This window comes from Platalea leucorodia (genome assembly GCF_965183815.1).
Source record: "Platalea leucorodia genome assembly, chromosome: Z".
Lineage (NCBI taxonomy): Eukaryota > Metazoa > Chordata > Aves > Pelecaniformes > Threskiornithidae > Platalea > Platalea leucorodia.
Genome location: NC_138858.1, coordinates 2,993,048 through 3,010,268, shown reverse-complemented (window position 1 = coordinate 3,010,268; position 17,221 = coordinate 2,993,048). Strand labels below are relative to the sequence as shown.

General features: G+C 43.2%; 1 protein-coding gene across 1 annotated transcript; it reads left to right on the top strand.

Moving 5' to 3' along the window:
- Positions 1-429: 429 nt before the first annotated feature.
- On the top strand, positions 430-17,006 carry LOC309602436 (SKA complex subunit 1-like; the record flags this gene model as incomplete). The annotated part of the gene is made up of 6 exons (XM_082336007.1): positions 430-548; positions 2,059-2,183; positions 2,933-3,024; positions 5,963-6,100; positions 10,909-11,078; positions 16,858-17,006. The coding sequence occupies exons 1-6, from the start codon at positions 461-463 to the stop codon at positions 17,004-17,006; spliced, it is 762 nt and encodes a 253-aa protein (XP_082192133.1). The 5' UTR covers positions 430-460.
- Between the last annotated feature and the right edge of the window lie 215 nt (positions 17,007-17,221).

Below are 17,221 nucleotides of genomic sequence, written 5' to 3'. Positions count from 1 at the left end.
TTGTTTAATTACTGGTCTTTTCTAAAAAAAACCCAACCAAACCCCCTCTTTAAATATTGATCATTGATCCAAGCTCCCTGAGAGAGCCTTGTAGCAGTTCTTTATACAAAGCAGATGTTATTGCAGTAAATTTCCAACTCCATTAGTAGCGAACACGTTAATATAATAAAGATTTATACAGTTTCATGAGGAATCGTTGCACTGATATTACACCACATTTATCTCCAGAGTTCAGGGAAATTGCTTTGTCTTGCCTTATGCCAGTCACTTTGTACTTTCCTGTTTTCAATTTAGTAAAATAAGAGGTAGTTACTACATTTACTGATTCATTTAAGTTCCCTTTGCTTCTTTGACGCATCAGGGTCCTTTTAAAATTCTGTTTGTGTGCTTTGTGTTTGCAACGTAGGTCTTAAATCACTGCATTCTTTTTTATTTCCCTTCAGTATGATAATAGAGGAACATGGCGTCCTCAGACCTGGAAGATTTATGCTTTCACGTCAACACAAAGATTTCGACTATTAAAAAGACTCTTCAATTAAGAAGCATAGGTAAAGAAAATGAAGAGAGGGTTTTGGTTTGCACCTCCTTGCAGGAAATGGGAATGCTCTAATTAGAGAAGGAACGTAACATGAAGTGGAAATCAAGGAAAATATAGAGAACAAGAACAAAAGTGAGCAAGGATGGCAAAATGTGGCCAGCAGGGCGAGGGAGGGGATTCTGCCCCTCTGCTCCGCTCTGGGGAGACCCCCCTGGAGCCCTGCGTCCAGCTCGGGGGTCCTCAGCACAGGAACGATGTGGAGCTGTGGGAGAGGGTCCAGAGGAGGCCACCGAAATGCTCCAAGGGCTGGGACACCTCTGCTGTGAGGACAGGCTGAGAGCTGGGGGTGCTCAGCCTGGAGAAGAGAAGGCTGCGGGGAGACCTTATTGTGGCCTTTCAGTACTTAAAGGGGGCCTACAAGAAAGATGGGGACAGACTTTTTAGCAAGGCCAGTAGCGATAGGACAAGGGGTGATGGTTTTAAACTAAAAGAGGGCAGATTCAGACTGGATATAAGGAAGAAATTTTTTACAATGAGGGTGGTGAAGCACTGGCACAGGCTGCCCAGAGAGGTGGGAGATGCTCCATCCTTGGAAACATTCAAGGCCAGGTTGGACGGGGCTCTGAGCACCCTGATCTGGTTGTAGATGTCCCTGCCAACTGCAGGGGGGATGGACTGGATGGGCTTTGAAGGTCCCTTCCATCCCAAAGCCTTCTATGATTCAAAAATGGGAGCATTATCAAGGAACCAGGTGCCAAGCAGAGAACATGAGCAAAATGAAAGTATGCTCCTCTGAGGGACTTGCAGACTGGGGGTTAATGCACCCTATATTCTATATACTTGGTGGGGAAAGCTCCAGATGGGAGAAGAAATATCTTGGTGAGTACATTAAGCCTAATTACAAAAATGTGCAAAGGCACAGATGGAGGTTTCTACAGGTGTCTTGTTCTGGCATTCCAGGAGTGCCTGGCTCTGATGTAAACACGCAGTGGGTAGCAAACTTACTTAAACTGAGGTATTGAAACTGATCTGCATGTTTTAGGTTTATCTCCTTTGCTAGGCACAAATAGACGTTACACAGGATGACTGAAACGTCGTTTGGGAGGGTCAGCTAGGGTAACCTCCTCTTTGAAGAGGAACTATAACCGTTTCCAAAGAGGGCAGTGGCTTTCTAGCTCCCCGAAAGAGAGGGAGATCATGAAGGAGAAGAGGGTGCTGCAGGCAAGCAGTTGTGAAAGCCAGGCCGTGTTTAAAAACTGTGTCCTCCCCCTGCAGCGGTAGTGGGTACAGCTCAGCGCTTCCCAGCATCGTGGTGGAGAGGGGCCTTTGTTCCCGCAGCAGCTTTGAACTCTGTGGGCTGTATGGAGTAGGAGGTTGACTGTTTGACCAGTGAATATTGCTGCTTCTCCTGGGAAGATACGGTGGTTGGGGAGCATAGAGTTAGTAGACAATCACTGTTTGTGGAGGGGAGGGAAATGGGATTTTGGTTTTGTTTTGGCTGAACGCTCTCTCTTTAACAGGTCAAGAACCATCCCTCAAATCTATGCTCTGTAAAACAGGAGATGAGATGGTTCTCTTGCATGAGCTCCTGAATAAAATGGAAACGGAAGTTCAACATCAAGAAAAACTGAAAAATTTGCTAAAAGTAATCTTTTTTTTTTTTTTTCCTGTTCATAAAATACCGAAGGATTCAAAGGAATTTTTGATAAGCGCGTAGTCGTTCTTTTCTAGATCCTAAGTTTGGATGCGTGAGGCTGCTTATAAGTGGAGCTGGCGCTCGGAATGGGCTTACTGGTGGTTTATTAAGCAGCTCTCCAGCATTGTGAATGTTAAGCTTCAAAAAAAAAAAAATTTGCACACATTGAAAGTATGTCTTTATCATAATAGATACTGTGATCTAAAGAGGAGTTCTATTTTTACATCCTTGCAAGAGCCGTGAAAACGATTCGATTAGAATATTTATCTGTTGGTTTAGCGTGTGTTTGCAGCGCCTTTGTGTGTTAAGTCTTTTGTGAAAGGGTTGTTTGGGGAACGTAGATGAGTTTTCCTGTAGATGAGTTTTCCTGTAGTATCTCATCATCACCACCACCATTCCCCTGCCCGGACCTGCTAGGGTATATTGTTAAAGATTTACTTCTTGCCCACTCAAATTTCTCTGACACTTTGAGGGCAAGGACAGTTAACCTTGTGTTTTCTCACTCTTAGCTTTTTTTTTTTTCCCCTGAGCTTTGCTAGTTGCTCTTGGGGAAATTAGGAAGTAAAGAGGTAAGATGATAGGGAGAGAGCAAACAACACCTGACACAGTTAAAAAATTATTTTAGCGTCACCCTAATAGTAAACTACTTGCTTGACATTAAGTGTCAGATTTCTGATGAAGTCTAACGTTAATTTCAGGAGCTCCAGAAGTCTGCTGAGAGAGAGCAAAATGAAGCACAGCACCTCCGTGAAAACATTCCTCCCTATCTGCCTAAACCAACTCGGAGCTGGTATGTGGTACCTGAGTGTGGAGGTAGCGGGCCGCTCCCGGCAGCGTCCAGCTTCAGCGTTGTCCAGCTCTGCTCCTTTTACTGTGTATTAACTGTGAACTTTTGGGAGCTAAGCGTGTTATATGTATTGATTCTAGAGTTTGCTCTTGACTGCTACCAGGCTTGCGCTAGCACCCTAACAAATCCCTCAGGAAAAACCCATAAAATACCGAGCTGTTCAGATGGAAGCTTCCAGTGGCAGGTGTGAAATTATAGTAGAAAGCGAGTTCTTCGATAAATCTGAGCGTTCCTTGCTTTAGAATTGGAAACACACTGATTCGGTAGCTGCGGTACCTCAGGACTGAAGGGTGGGTTAGCGATCCAAATGCTGGGTCACTAGAACTGAAATTCAACACTGCTCTTCCAAATATCATTAAAAAAAAAAAAAAAATCCTCTAACTCAATCATCTTTCTGTGGGGATTTGAATTATGGTTGTGGTATTTTTATTCTTTCCGTGCAGCAGCCTGGCATTTATTTTAGCTGGTAATGACATCCACCTGCCTTTGAGAGGGCTGTACCGAGAAGCTGTTCAGAATAAAATAGCTCGAGTGAGAGAATGAGACACAAATATGTGAAACAACAGCTATTATTCAGAAGGTTCCTAAGACTTTATAACTCCGACGAGGTTTCTCAGAGTGGTCAGTTCCTTCGCTGGCCTGTTGGAACTGCTTTTTATTTTTGAGTGATGTTAGCGTGTGCCAGATGGGGGTCTCTTCTAGATTCTAACATCTGGAGATCTCACAGCTTGTTTCCACCCTTGTAGCTTGTCAGAATGCCTCAGTCTATTTCAATTCACTATGTGCCCTGAATCTATCAGCTTTACCTGGTCTCGCTCCTAATGCCAGGCAAACCTCAGGCTGAAAACATTACAGGTGTATTCCAGCAAAGTAAAAGGTTAAGGATGTGGAAACAAGGTTACAGAAGAGAAAAATAAACTGTAACTTTAGTGCGTAGCAATATTCTCATCCGTGTAGGTACTGCTTGTACTGAAACTTGGATTAATCTTATCTGGTAAAGTGATGACTTGCGCAAAAGCTTTTTTTCTGAACGCTGCCCTTCAGACATGAACCCTCAGTTTAGGAAATAGCCTCCTAAAATGTGTCTAGAGATATCTTGTTCCTTTTCAATTTCCTTTTCGATTTAGATCTTGCAGAATTTATTTTTTTATGTGTGAAAGAATGGAAGTTCTTCAGAAATTGTCACTGGGCTTCAGCCTTCTTTTCAGAACTTACTTTCTTAATTGAGGAAAAACCTTTACCTTAAGTTCACGTTCGCTCCTGGGAATTTTTTAGATGCAAACGAGGCTTGTTTAGTGATTATATTACCTCTGATATCAAAAAGATTCTTTGGGATCTTGGTTTCACTTCCAGTCTTGTCCTGCTTTCGATCAAGAAGTTAATTGTGACACAAGTTTAGCTGCTCCTTCCCTTTCTAGACAGAACCACACATGTAAAACTAAGCAAGTTTTTTCCAATCATTTTCTACAGACTGTGCTCTGCCAGCTTACAACCGCTGTGCTGTCGGTGCCCGACAGACTGTAATTGGTCAGAACCCATCTGTATCGGTGTAAATGGGTCTTCAGTCCTTTTCCCCAAACCTTTCTCTGTTGACCCTCTCCGTTTCTGTTCCTCTGTGTCCCAAAATGCCTGGGGAGCTGATGGTTGAGTGAATCTCATGAGAGAAGTAACGCGGAGAGCAGGGCGAGCAGCTGAACACGGGTGAGACAGGCCTTCAAATCTCAGAAAGAATGAGAACGCCCATGCGGACGACTGGAACTTTAGCTGTTGTTTCTCTCCTGTGTTCTTGCTTTTGCTGTTCTTATTTACCGGAAGAATCTCACTGAAATAAAAAGCAAGTTCAACGTATCTAAGGCCTTTCCCTTCCAGATGCCAAAAGCAGAGCTTCCCCTGTCACTGTGTCCCGGCAGTTGGGGAGCCCAGCAGGTGGCACTCGCTGTCCTCCGCGCTGCAGCCGTCTTCCCTGGGAAATGGGACACCGGGTTTTGGGGGGGGTCACATCAAGTGACACATAAATCCCAGCCCTCTGTGCCATTCGTAGGGCCCCACGTCGCACGGAGATCTCTTCTTGTGGGAAGGTTAGATCAAAGCAGAGGATCAGTTCTTTGTGACAGGTCAGCTCGGCACTGCGTTAGTGATTTCTGTTGCGCATCACGGCCCCGTAACGTGCTTGTAGTCAGAGGACGGTGAATTTGGCCAAATGCACCCTCTTTGCTGTCCTTCTACCGATGAGTAGGAGAGCAGCTAGGTGGGTGGCTGGCAAATAACTCGGCGTTTGAGGCTCGAAGCTGAGGGTTTGGAGGAAGGGTGAATTTATAAAAGTAATGCTCTAATAATCACTCAAAGCAGGAAATTCCTCGGCTTTTGGGATCTTGCCAAAAAAAAAAAAAAATTTATCCCAGCCTGCTGGATGGTGTTGAATCTCTTTGCTTCAAAAGATTAATGGATGAGTCAGGCTTCCCAAGATTTGAACTTCTTTCAAAGAGCTGTGAAGTATTTCGAATCCGCCTGTTAGGCTGCAGCTCTGTGCTGTGGTTCATCTGATAAAAAGCGAGGCCTCATGTTCTGTGAAATGTAATGGTACATTGAATTCTTAACTGCTCTGCGCTGCGTTTGGGCTGCTGCCAGTTCACCTGCTAGCAGCCTCTCTAGCTGAGAAATGAAGAGCTATAATGAAGTCAGCTAAAGTATGCAATTTGAAATGGAGTAGGCTTGCTTTATTTATTTTTCTTTCAGGAAAGATGGTGAATTGTGTTCATCCAGCCTAACAGATGGGTTGGAACTTAGGTCTGTGAGTAAGCAGACTTGATAATATAATATAATGCTATTCACCTTACCACTTATCTGCTATTTATACACTTAATATTCCTTCATTTTACAGCATCGCTGGGCTAACTGTGAAATGCGAAGAACAAACAAAAGTCGTAGAACCCGAACGTGGAAAGAAACCTGCAAAAGAGGCAAGACTTATTAAAGAAGCACCCTTAATAACTGTGGAAGAATTTGAAAGTGTTCCTGCGTAAGTTAAGTGTGGCTTTTCTTAGACCCTGTCATGCCAATTTGGGCGGCAAACGTAGGTTTGAGAAAGTGAGCTCTTGCAGAACTGAGATTGACAGAGATGTTTTGAAATTTTAAATGTTCCACAGGATGAAACATCACGATGGTAGCTCTAAATATTTTATATGCAATACTGGCAAACCTGAAAATGAAATGAATAGAGCTAATTAGGTTCTTTTTTAGGTATATGTTGGGAAGATCAGAACTAATCAGTTAAAACCCAAACCTCTGATCTCCAGAGTCACTTGAATTGTATGAACAGAAATATACTGGCTAACAGATGGGTTCTCTTCTTGTTTTGAGAACTGACGTGTAAAAAAAAAAAAAGCCATCATCTCATAAGATGAAAGGTACGTTTACACTTAAAAGGAAGAATAATGATAAATGCTGGTTTTATTTGCCCCAGCTATTGGTTTCTGAAAGCTTCAAGTCTTGACTTATCAATCTGTTTTGAGACAGGAAAAGAAATCAGACTTGTTAAAAGCAAAAAACACCTCCCACTGAAACATCCCAAATCTCTGGAATAGAAAGCTGTGGGCTTTTTCCCCTACCATCGGGACCTGATTAATAGATACCCTTGTCTGAAATCTGTCATGTAGGAATAACTTTGCTTAAATGGCATTTTGGGGCCAATGACAAATATTTCTGCAAAACCAAGAAAATTCTGTTGATGCCTAAGGCTAAATTGTTATCTAGACTCTAGATTCAGGTTGTTGCCTGACAACACTCGTTTCAATAAGATGGGGTTTTTTTTTTTTTTGAGTCTGTGTTTTACGTGAGGCTTTCAAATCATCTTTCCTATAGCTTTCAAAATTTTCAGGTGAGCAACGTCCATTTTCTTCCACCACATTGCTCGATCCAAAAAATGGAGGAGCCTGAATGTTGAGCTAATAATAAAGGACTCTCTTGGTTATTTCTTATAAGTGCACGCACCTGGTATTTTTATTCTGCAGGTCATCTCTAGTGTTTGGTGGGATTACTCCCTTAGGTACTTCTCTCCTGATAAAATTTTGGAAAGGTAAAGGTGGAGCATGGGAATTTTTGGTCTTTATTTCTGCTAAGGCAAGAGTAGACATAGACCATTCTAGCCAAATGTTGTTTCAGCCTCCGGTTAAAGCTATGATCTTCCCTGATAACCCCTTAAAGTGTTTCATTTTCCTTGAAAGTGGAAGGTTTTCCACTGCTGTTCGTGGGTGGGGAGAATGGGGACGGAGGCCAGCTGGATACTCTGATATTAATTGCTGGTTTATAGAAAGGTTGCATCTTAGACTCTGCTTGTGGGGCTATAGAAATATTTTTATTCAGATGGGAAAAGCCTCTTTGTTCTGTGGATTTCCATGAATTTAAATAGATCTATTAATCTACCGATTTTTTTCCTGTTGCTTGGCAGTGTTGTAATACAAGATTGGGGGAGTCCGCTAAGCTTGCCGTTTCACATACTATTTAATCAAATCTAAGCAGCAGCTGTTTGTGACCCAAATTTTCTCACTCCTAACATATTCTCCTAGAAGAATGAGAATCAGGTTCATCTCCCAGTTCTCCAGATCAGCACTGGTTCTGATGTAGGATCTCTCTAGGATCTGTTGGCAATAGTACCAAGGGATACTACTGCATTTTTATCCAGCTCCGGTCCCGGAGCCGCGCGGCTGTGCCTATGCTAAGCCTGTCTGAGGGACTTAATAAAGCACAACTGTGCATATGCACCACATATGTGTCTAAATCCCTTACCAGCTGGGTATTGTGGGTTTTGAATCAGCCAAGAGTCTCATTCCTCTCTCTTCCTTCCTACCACAGCTGTGGTAGATTGTAACTGAAAAACCTAGGTGGTTTTCCCCGACTTTGTGCTGAAAGGGAAGAAGAATCTATCCCTAACATCATTAGGGCACTAAAAGGGATATACATTCTTCAGTGACTTCATATTTTTAGAACTCTGCAGCGGGTATTTAAAGAAAATGCCTGCTGTGTTAAAGTGCAGACATGGAGCACCTCGATCAAACGCAATACTCTCGCACAGCAAAAAACTTGCAAATTATCTTAGCCTTCGAATCTGTTGCAGAAAGACGCTTTTTGGAGGAAGAAAAAGGGAATTGCGCAGTGGATGTCTCACTTAACTTTGAATTCAAGGCAAAGGAAAATGCTGGCTTTATTCTCTCTCTAAAATTCCTACCGCGTAAGATATTTTTAGAATCTGCGCATTCGTTATAACTCTAAAGTCTCAGAAGATGGTAACTTGGGGGAATATATGCTTCTTTTAGCCTAAGCGTTTTTGAGGGAGCAGGGCTGGCCATTAGGAGATTTATCTCTTTTCCAGTGGTATCTACGTGATATATTGATGTTGTTATTTTCTTTGAAGAACAGAGCACTGTGCTTTGGTTTTCATACCTATGGAAAAAAAAATGTTTTGAAAAGGGCTTCTGGGGCTTAAAAAAAGAAATTGGGTCACTTGGGTTTTTTTTTTTTTCAAAAGTTCTGAATGTTTTTGGTTTTGGTGTAGTGAAGCAGATTTTGAAGTTATTTTAAATCTGAATTAAATGGATGAATTTGGAACTTCTCAACTTTATGTTTTTATATTAGCGTATGTATGGACTGAAATAAAGGTCAGCGTTTATGGGTGCGCTAGCCATGGCTGGAGAGAAACATGAGAAGTGTGGAACAGCTGGAGTTTTTACGATCCTGAGTTATGCACAGAAGAAAAATTCCACTTGACAGAGTTTAGGTTCAGATTAAGGTGCCTGCGTTTACGTGTCTGTGACGCGGGGGTCTCCACGCTCACTGAGTGCCCCCGCTCCCACTGTTGTCACCGAACGCCCGGTCAGTACAGTCGGCAAAACCAGAAAAGGGCTCAGCTGCCTGGCTGCTAATGGTGTTCTGCAGTTGCCTAAGCAGAACTGACTGGTGCCATCGCAGATGCTTTAGCACGTACTGCCAGGTTACTGAATTTTCTGTAAACCCCAGCACATCTGCTGGCCCTGTGTGAGCATCTTGGATGCCTGAGGGCCTCTCAAAGAGCGTTCGGTTCTGGGCTTTAGGCAACTGAATCCTGCTTCTCTGTTTCTGCGTCGGGATGAGCTGAGGTGTTCTCTTGGCTTTATTAAGTGTATTCACTCTATGTCTATTGATAGCGGGAGCATAGGAACTTAAATACAGGTATTTTATACCTCTGGCTTTAATCTTTGTAGCTCTGCACATTCCCCTGTGACTTTATAAATAGGCTAAGGGACGCGGAGAGAGCAATAAATAGCAGTTAATGTATACAGGCAAAGCCCTTCTCTGGTTATAGGCTGTGTTACTTGCTTAGGCTGAGCATGACTGCATTTCAGGGGTGGTAGCGCTGCTTTTATTTGAAAAGATGTTATGTCTGCCAAGTAGAGCGTTTTTATAAAAATGGGTGCACCTCCAACTTTGAATTTGGATTAATCAAAATATCAATAAAGTTGAAAACGGGCTACAAAGAATTCAGTCTGGAATTAGAGAAGTTGCTTTGATTTCAGGAGTTGTTACACACCTCGTGCAGACCTGTCTCCCCGGCAGGGACTGGCTGCTATTAAATTCTACAGCAAGCAGTTATTTTTAGTTGGCAATTGTGTAATGCCTGCCCACGTTCTGGTTTGGACTATTGACTTTATAATTGATTAGCTACTTGTGCTTTAAATTCTTTGTATGTTTTCCAAAGATTGAGTTTTTCCATTCAGATTAAAATGAGAGAAAAATTTCCTGTTCATTGATCTTTTCAATCTTATTGTCCCACAGCTTTTAGCTGCCTGATGTCCTGACCTACAGAACCCCATTCATTCTTAAACTGAATTTTAATGCTTTTCTCAATTCCACCCATCTGCAAACTGATACCGAACCAAATGCAAACGGCCGCGTTTGGGTCGTTGCAGTGGCTGAATGGTGATCGCAGGCTAATTCGAGTTGCAAGGTTGCCCTGGCTTTTACTGCAGTGTTTTCTGCGGTTTTGTTTTATATTTAGCTTACTGCTTGTCATATGAGTTTCAGATTTCATTTTTATATAATGGCTTCTCAGTTTGTAGCATGTTGCCTTTTCCCTGAATGCATGCCTTTACATCTATAAATGCTGAATAGCCTGACTTGCAAATATTCCAGCGTTCTAATATTTCCACATCACTTTGTTTTTTCTCTTCTGTGCTTCCTGTACCTCTAGGCTGTTATCAACAGATCTTATTATTTTAGTACTAGTTTTATGAAATGCTCTGAAAGTTCAGAAGCGGATGTTGGTAGTGCAGAACTGTCTTTAGCTCAGTAGGCCGCACAATAAAATATAGAAAACAATATAAAAGTGATATTTCTTCCAAAAAACCCCCAAAGGAATGGCTGTAAGATCAAATACAGGTTATTTAGGATTGTGATATGAACCAAATTGCACTCTTAGGCAGAAACATTTAATTTCAGTTTTGGCTTGTGTTATGTTTTCTGCAAAGTTACTTGATTTTTCTGCGTTTGTAGTTTAAGTGGTATGCTATAAAAGCAACCTTTATTCCGTTTTGAAACGCTCCTTACAGCTTAAGCACTGGATATTTTTTACTTCTTAATTTAACTTCCTAATGTTTTATCTTTCTGGCTTTTTAACATTCTTAAACAATCAAGGAAATGAACAAAATTAACTACGACGTTTATTCATTAACACAAAGCAGAAGAAACCGCCTCTAACTAGGAATAGCATGTTCAATTACGGCTGATGAAAGAGCAAAATAAACACGGAACTTCATTTGTGACTTTCTGGTTACTGATTTTTATTTTTATTTGTAGGTATATGAAAGGTCGTTTAACATATGATCAGATTAATGCAGTTGTTCAAGATATGAACAAGGCTGTGGTGGGCAAGTACAAGATCTTGCATCAGCCTTTGAAATCTATGAATACGGCAGTCAGAAATCTCTACCACAGATTCCTGGAAGAAGAAACTAAGGATACAAAAGGTATTTTTTTTTACCTTTGCTTGTACCAAACTCATGGCATTTGGATATCGCAGCCCAAGTATAAAAATACCGGACAAAATATTGAATGACTAATGACAGCACGCGCTTTTCATGTTACGGTGTAACTTATAACATCTTATTCTCAGAAAACAGTCCATCCAGGCACTCTGGAATTTGGTGGAATGGTTTAACCTGTGGGAGTGTTTAAAACCATCGGTCCTGAAAAATTTTAGAAAACCTGCTATTGCTTATTCTCAGATGGAGAACAGGGAGGGGAAAAAAAAAATAATCTGTAGACTTAGCAGGGCTTTCCCTCCCTTCCCAGCACGGGGTGCCATGGTCTAAATCAGATTTGGCCCGGAAGAATTTCTGTCCGCTCCAGGGGGGCAAACAACGCTTCGACAGTCCGGAGCAATGAAAGTTGTGGTTCTCCCTTGAGATACGGGGAGGAGAACAGAAATGAGGTTCGTCTCCAGATCAGATTCTAGGCCATAAGGATTAAAAGTGTCTTATTGCTATACAGAACTGGGTGGTCAGTATAAAATCCAGTCACCTCTTCTGGATAAAGTCCTATAGTGTAGCAACAAGGGTTATTGTTGTGACTGAAGTTTTTTCCCATAACTGATTCGGTTACTTTTTATTTATTTTCACTGAAAACATGTCACTTTCACAGTGTGTTGTAGCAAAAACTTTGAGCGTGCAAAAATTTAACTCGGAATCACTACAAGTTCTGGAAACTCCTAGTTTGATAACCAAACTGCATAAACGGTGTTTTCAGTTTTTGAGCTAGAATGGACATGAACTGTTAAAAATGTGTTCTGAAGTTGGGAAATCTGGGTAATCAGTCATGCTGCAGTGACTTTGTGGAAGAGACAGGGCTGTCTGATAACCTTAAAAAGTTCTCTCCTCCTAAAAGCATAGAGGGAGCGAAAATGCACCAAAATCTCTCTCAATTTAAAAGCAAGTTGTACTTACAGGTTTGTTTTTCCAAAGATATGTGGCACAGTAGATCTCTAATATTAAAATCTCCTTTTTGACATTCCTTTCCTTTTGAGAACAAGTATGTAATTATTCCTGGAGGGGTGTACTGCACGTATCAAGCTTGGCGGTGTCCTTAGAATGCCCTCGTGTTTCCGAGTTCAGACATAAAGCGTGGAGCAAACTCTCTTCTGTCTCACAGAAAGAGAGCTCTTTTTCTGACAAGACCTTGGCGCCCGCCTCTCGATTTTCGCCCTGGACAGAACGCAAGAACATTCTGCCCTAAGCGCGTTCACTGGGTGCTCAGGAGTCACCTTCTGACAAACCACGGCTTTTTCTTCCTTCCTTTGGATTTGTTGCTGATCAAGACTCTCACTATTTATGGTATGGCGATAACAGCGCTAACTTCTAGATTCTAAATGCATCTCTTCTGTAGGGAAGGAATTCTGATACGATGCCTGGCACTTTATTTTGAGACCTATAGGATAAACCTGTCATATGAAAGTCAGTGTTGTAAAGGACTTCAATAAAAACATGCTGAAGGCACGCAGCTAGACTACTTCACGTGACTGGCTTCTGATTTGGCCTTGGATAGTTTGGGTTTTTTTTCTAGACAAGTTCTGCTTCAGTCTAACAATGGCTCGTATTAATCTGGGATTTCTTAAAATACTCGCTTCATCATTTTTAACTTAAGAGTGTTTTTTTGCTTTAACTGTTACTGTCCTCAGGACGACAGTAAGGAGTTTGAGCCCATGGCTATAGAGGAGAGGCTAAACTCTAGAAGGGCCTTCCTAGGCCTGGAATGCTGCTTAGTCTGTACTGTGATCTACAGCAGCCTCGGCTGCAACGAAGGAGCCGTTCTAGCAACTTGAGAAAGCTACAACTAGTCAGAGAGAAGTTTCTCCCAGAAAGGGTTTTTTTTTCAATCTGAAAAACTGAGGCTTTTAATTTCTTCAAGTACCTGAGAGACGGTCTTTATTTTCTTGCTTATGTTGGAAAATTCAGTTAGGAAACTAGGACATTCAGCATCTAAGAGAGTGTGTGTGTGTGTGTGGTAGGTTGTTTTGGTTTTGTTTGTTGTGACTAATCATCTAGAAAGTCTAGAGAAAAGGTCTGGCAGGCTGTCAGATGGCTCTTATCTGGCCAGCACAAAATGATTAAATGTCTTTATCCATTGCAGTTTTCAGGACGAGGTTGTGCATTCATTGATTTGTTTGCTTAAATTTCTGCTGTGAGTGTCTCTGCTTAGGATTCCCACAGTTTCTCAGCCTGGGCTGATTGCCAACCGACCTCTTCCTCTGATTTCAAGAGGAGAAAAGATGCTGCCTGGTTTATCAGGGTAACTTCCCAGCCAGTAAGGTGATTCAGTTAGTTTAGCTAGTTATTTAGCGCATGGACCTACTGTTTCCAACCAACCCACTGCCCTTCAGCCAGCTCTGGTTTCTTCATGAAAAAGATCCTGCTATGCTGCACGTTGCTGCCCTGAATTCTGGGCAAATACACGAAGAAATCGTATTCTGCACAGATTCAGGATATTCCGATGTTCCCCCAGATACTGCGAAACCAGTATGCGGGTTATCCCTGGCTTCCTAATACCATTTAGGGGTATTGCCCTGTTACTGGAAATTGCAAATGGTCTCTATCCAACCGTAGTTATATTTTAAGTGGTTATGCAGGTTTTTTCTTTTCCTAGTAAACAAACTTTCTACTTTTCATCTGTATGTGAATTCGGCAGTGTTGCAAGCTCTGAAATTCCAGTATAGTTCCCATCTGGGGGAAGACCTCCAGCTTTTGACAGTTACTGTCTCTGGAAGATTCTGTTTCCTATTAGACATCTGCGTCACCAACTCTCAAAGGCCCAGCCTGTGAGAAAACGTGGCCTGTTATTCTTCAACAGGCAATATTTTGGGGAACCCAATATTTTGGGGAACGCTGCGCCTATAAACAGCACTCCGGGACCTTAGTTCTAATGGCCGTCGCATCCTTGGATGCTCCTTCAGAGCGGAGCGCGTGTCCTGTTAGATCACTCACAAGATGAAATTTCAAGATGAAGCGTTTACATAAAAACATAGATTTGCCTGTGTAAACCTCCATTGTACTTGTTTAATGAATAAATAAAAGCTTTCCTGGCATCTTCAGCTTTCCAGCTAGCATCAGCTACTTTCTCCTTAGTTACACACCGGAAGGACTCTCCAATAAATAGCAAGAAGAGATGCTCCATCTTATCTAAGATGGTGCTGCCTCTGCCTTACTTTAAGGGTAAAAGGAGGAGGGAGAACGCTGTCCTCTTTTCCCGAGCTAGAACACCCCTAGCCTTGCGACTTCTCGTAAGACTTGGAAGCACAACACTACAAAAGACTATGTTATTTCCTTCTACTTACTCTCCTTCGAGATAATTGGACGTTTCTTCCTTATACCTGAATTAGCACGTTGCTGGTTTCAGATTGCTTTTCATTCTTACGGTTTTGTGAAGATACGTGGTTAAAACCTTACTCCATGTTACAGGAAGTATTAAATGTGCAGTCATTTTACGAGATCTATAATTATCTCCTATCTCAGCAGCATATAAAGACTGAATGTGAAGTCACAGCTGGTGGATTTAGCTGTGGAGTCCTTAGAATAACTCCTTCCTTCCCCGTGTCTGCTGTTAGCTTGTGGGGACTTTCTCTTGGCGTTCTGTTGCGGGCGTTTTAAACGCTTTAACTCCAGTCAAGGCCTTGGTTTCTTACAAGCGCTGGATAATGAGAATTTCCTTTCAAAGTAGTTAATCAACTACAAGAAGGGATGGGCCGCCAGCTCTGATGCAGGACCTTCCTATGCCATTTTCTTAAAGAGACACGGGGAGGATGCCTTTCCATGCGGTTAGTCTTTTTCTTGCATTTTCTTAATCAACGTAGAATTATTCTTTTCCAAATCTGATGGAAGTCACGGGAACGGTGGGCTGCATAGCTCAGATGTACGCAGGGCTCCTTGCTTTTATTTGCAAAGGGCCAATTCCAGAACTTGAGTGCCTGCTGAGAGAACGTCATCAGGCCACAGCTTATTTCAGACGTTGCAGAGCGATTACTTGGGATTCAAATTATGCTGCTACTCAACCGCGTTCCACGACTGAAACACCGAAACGTGACGCCTTTCTCTGTAAAGCTGTGCTATGATCTTTGGGCATGGGTTGTGCTCACGTCAGTGCTTTGGATGTCAGTAAGAGCAGAACACCTACGGGCAAGGCCTCAAAGCGTTTACTGTTAGCCATCAAGGCTCTTCAAGGTGTGCTGTCAACTGATTTTGTACTATCCCCATCTTCTGGCACATCTGCGGAACGTCTCCTCTCTGGCACTGGGTGCTGTTTTGGACTGCCACGGACTTTATACCCTGATAGAGGAGCCTGGATGGTTTGAGAGATGTAGTAGATACAGCTGACAACAGCCGGAGCTCGCTCCCTCACAATATGCTCCTCTCTAAATTGGAAGGATATGGATTGGATGCGCGGACTGTTCGGTGGATAAGGAATTGGCTGGATGGTCACATCCAGAGGGTAGTGGTCAAGGGCTCGATGTCCAGATGGAGACTAGTGACAAGTTGTGTCCCTCAGGGGTCCATACTGGGGCCAGTGCTGTTTAATATCTTCATCAATGACATAGACAGCGGGATCGAGTGCACCCTCAGCAAGTTTGCCGGTGACACCGAGCTCAGTGGTGCCGTCAACATGCCTGAGGGACGGGATGGCATCCAGAGGGACCTGGGCAGGCTGGAGAAATGGGCCTGTGTGAACCTCGTGAGGTTCAACAAGGCCAAGTGCAGGGTCCTGCACCTGGGTCGGCGCAACCCCCGGTATCAGCACAGGCTGGGGGATGGAGGGATGGAGAGCAGCCCTGAGGAGAAGGACTCGGGGGTGCTGGGGGATGAAATGCTGGCCATGAGCCGGCAATGTGCTCTGGCAGCCCAGCAAGCCAAGCGTCTCCTGGGCTGCATCCCCTGCAGCGTGGGCAGTGGGGCGAGGGAGGGGATTCTGCCCCTCTGCTCCGCTCTGGGGAGACCCCCCTGGAGCCCCGCGTCCAGCTCGGGGGTCCTCAGCACGGGAAGGACATGGAGCTGTTGGAGCGGGGCCAGGGGAGGCCACAAAAATGCTCCGAGGGTGGCACAGCTCTGCTGTGAGGGCAGGCTGAGAGCTGGGGGGGTTCAGCCTGGAGAGGAGAAGGCTGCGGGGAGACCTTATTGCGGCCTTGCAGTGCTTAAAGGGGGCTTGGAAGAAAGATGGGGACAGACTTTTTATCAGGGCCTGTAGCGATAGGACAAGGGGTGATGGTTTTAAACTAAAAGAAAGTAGATTCAGACTGGATATAAGGAATAAATTTTTTCCAGTGAGGGTGGTGAAGCACTGGCACAGGTTGCCCAGAGAGGTGGCAGATGCCCCATCCTTGGAAACATTCAAGGCCAGGTTGGACGGGGCTCTGAGCAACCTGATCTGGTTGAAGATGTCCCTGCTGATGGCAGGGGGGATGGACTGGATGGGCTTTAGAGGTCCCTTCCCACCCAAACCATTCTATGGTTCTATGATTCTCACTGAATGGGGCCTGTGGACGATGCAGGGTGGTTGAACTTAATGGGAAGGTTGGTAATTCTTCTTTCTGGTGACAAATTCGGAAAGTAGAACAGAGTTCCTGAGAGGAACGTCCTACCACTGATTACATTTTTTCATCAACGTGTGGAATTGTTAAAAAGAGGTTGTATTGTTACTTGTGAAATGTTAAGTGTATCCTACAACATAGTCATTTCTATAGCAAAGGCATTCTTTGTTTTCCAGGTGAATTTTTTATTGTGGAGGCTGATATCAAAGAGTTCACTCAACTGAAAGTGGATAAGCGCTTCCATAGGATCCTCAATATCCTGCGTCACTGCCAGAGAGTGAAAGAAGTTCGTGGCTCAAGACTTGTCCGCTACGTCATCTGCTAATGAGCTTTCCATGTTCTGCTTACCCAGGATACAGAAGGCAGAAATATTTTGAGATGCAGAGAGATTTTGTTGTCTGCAGAGAGATTCTATGTGTGGGCGTTCCTCTTCAGCTCTCTTATTTTCTAAAAGGCAGCGGTGGGGAACCAATAAGTGTTTTTTCAGACGTCTATCCTAAATTAGGAGTGGCAATATCAAATGGCCTTTGAGTATTTAAG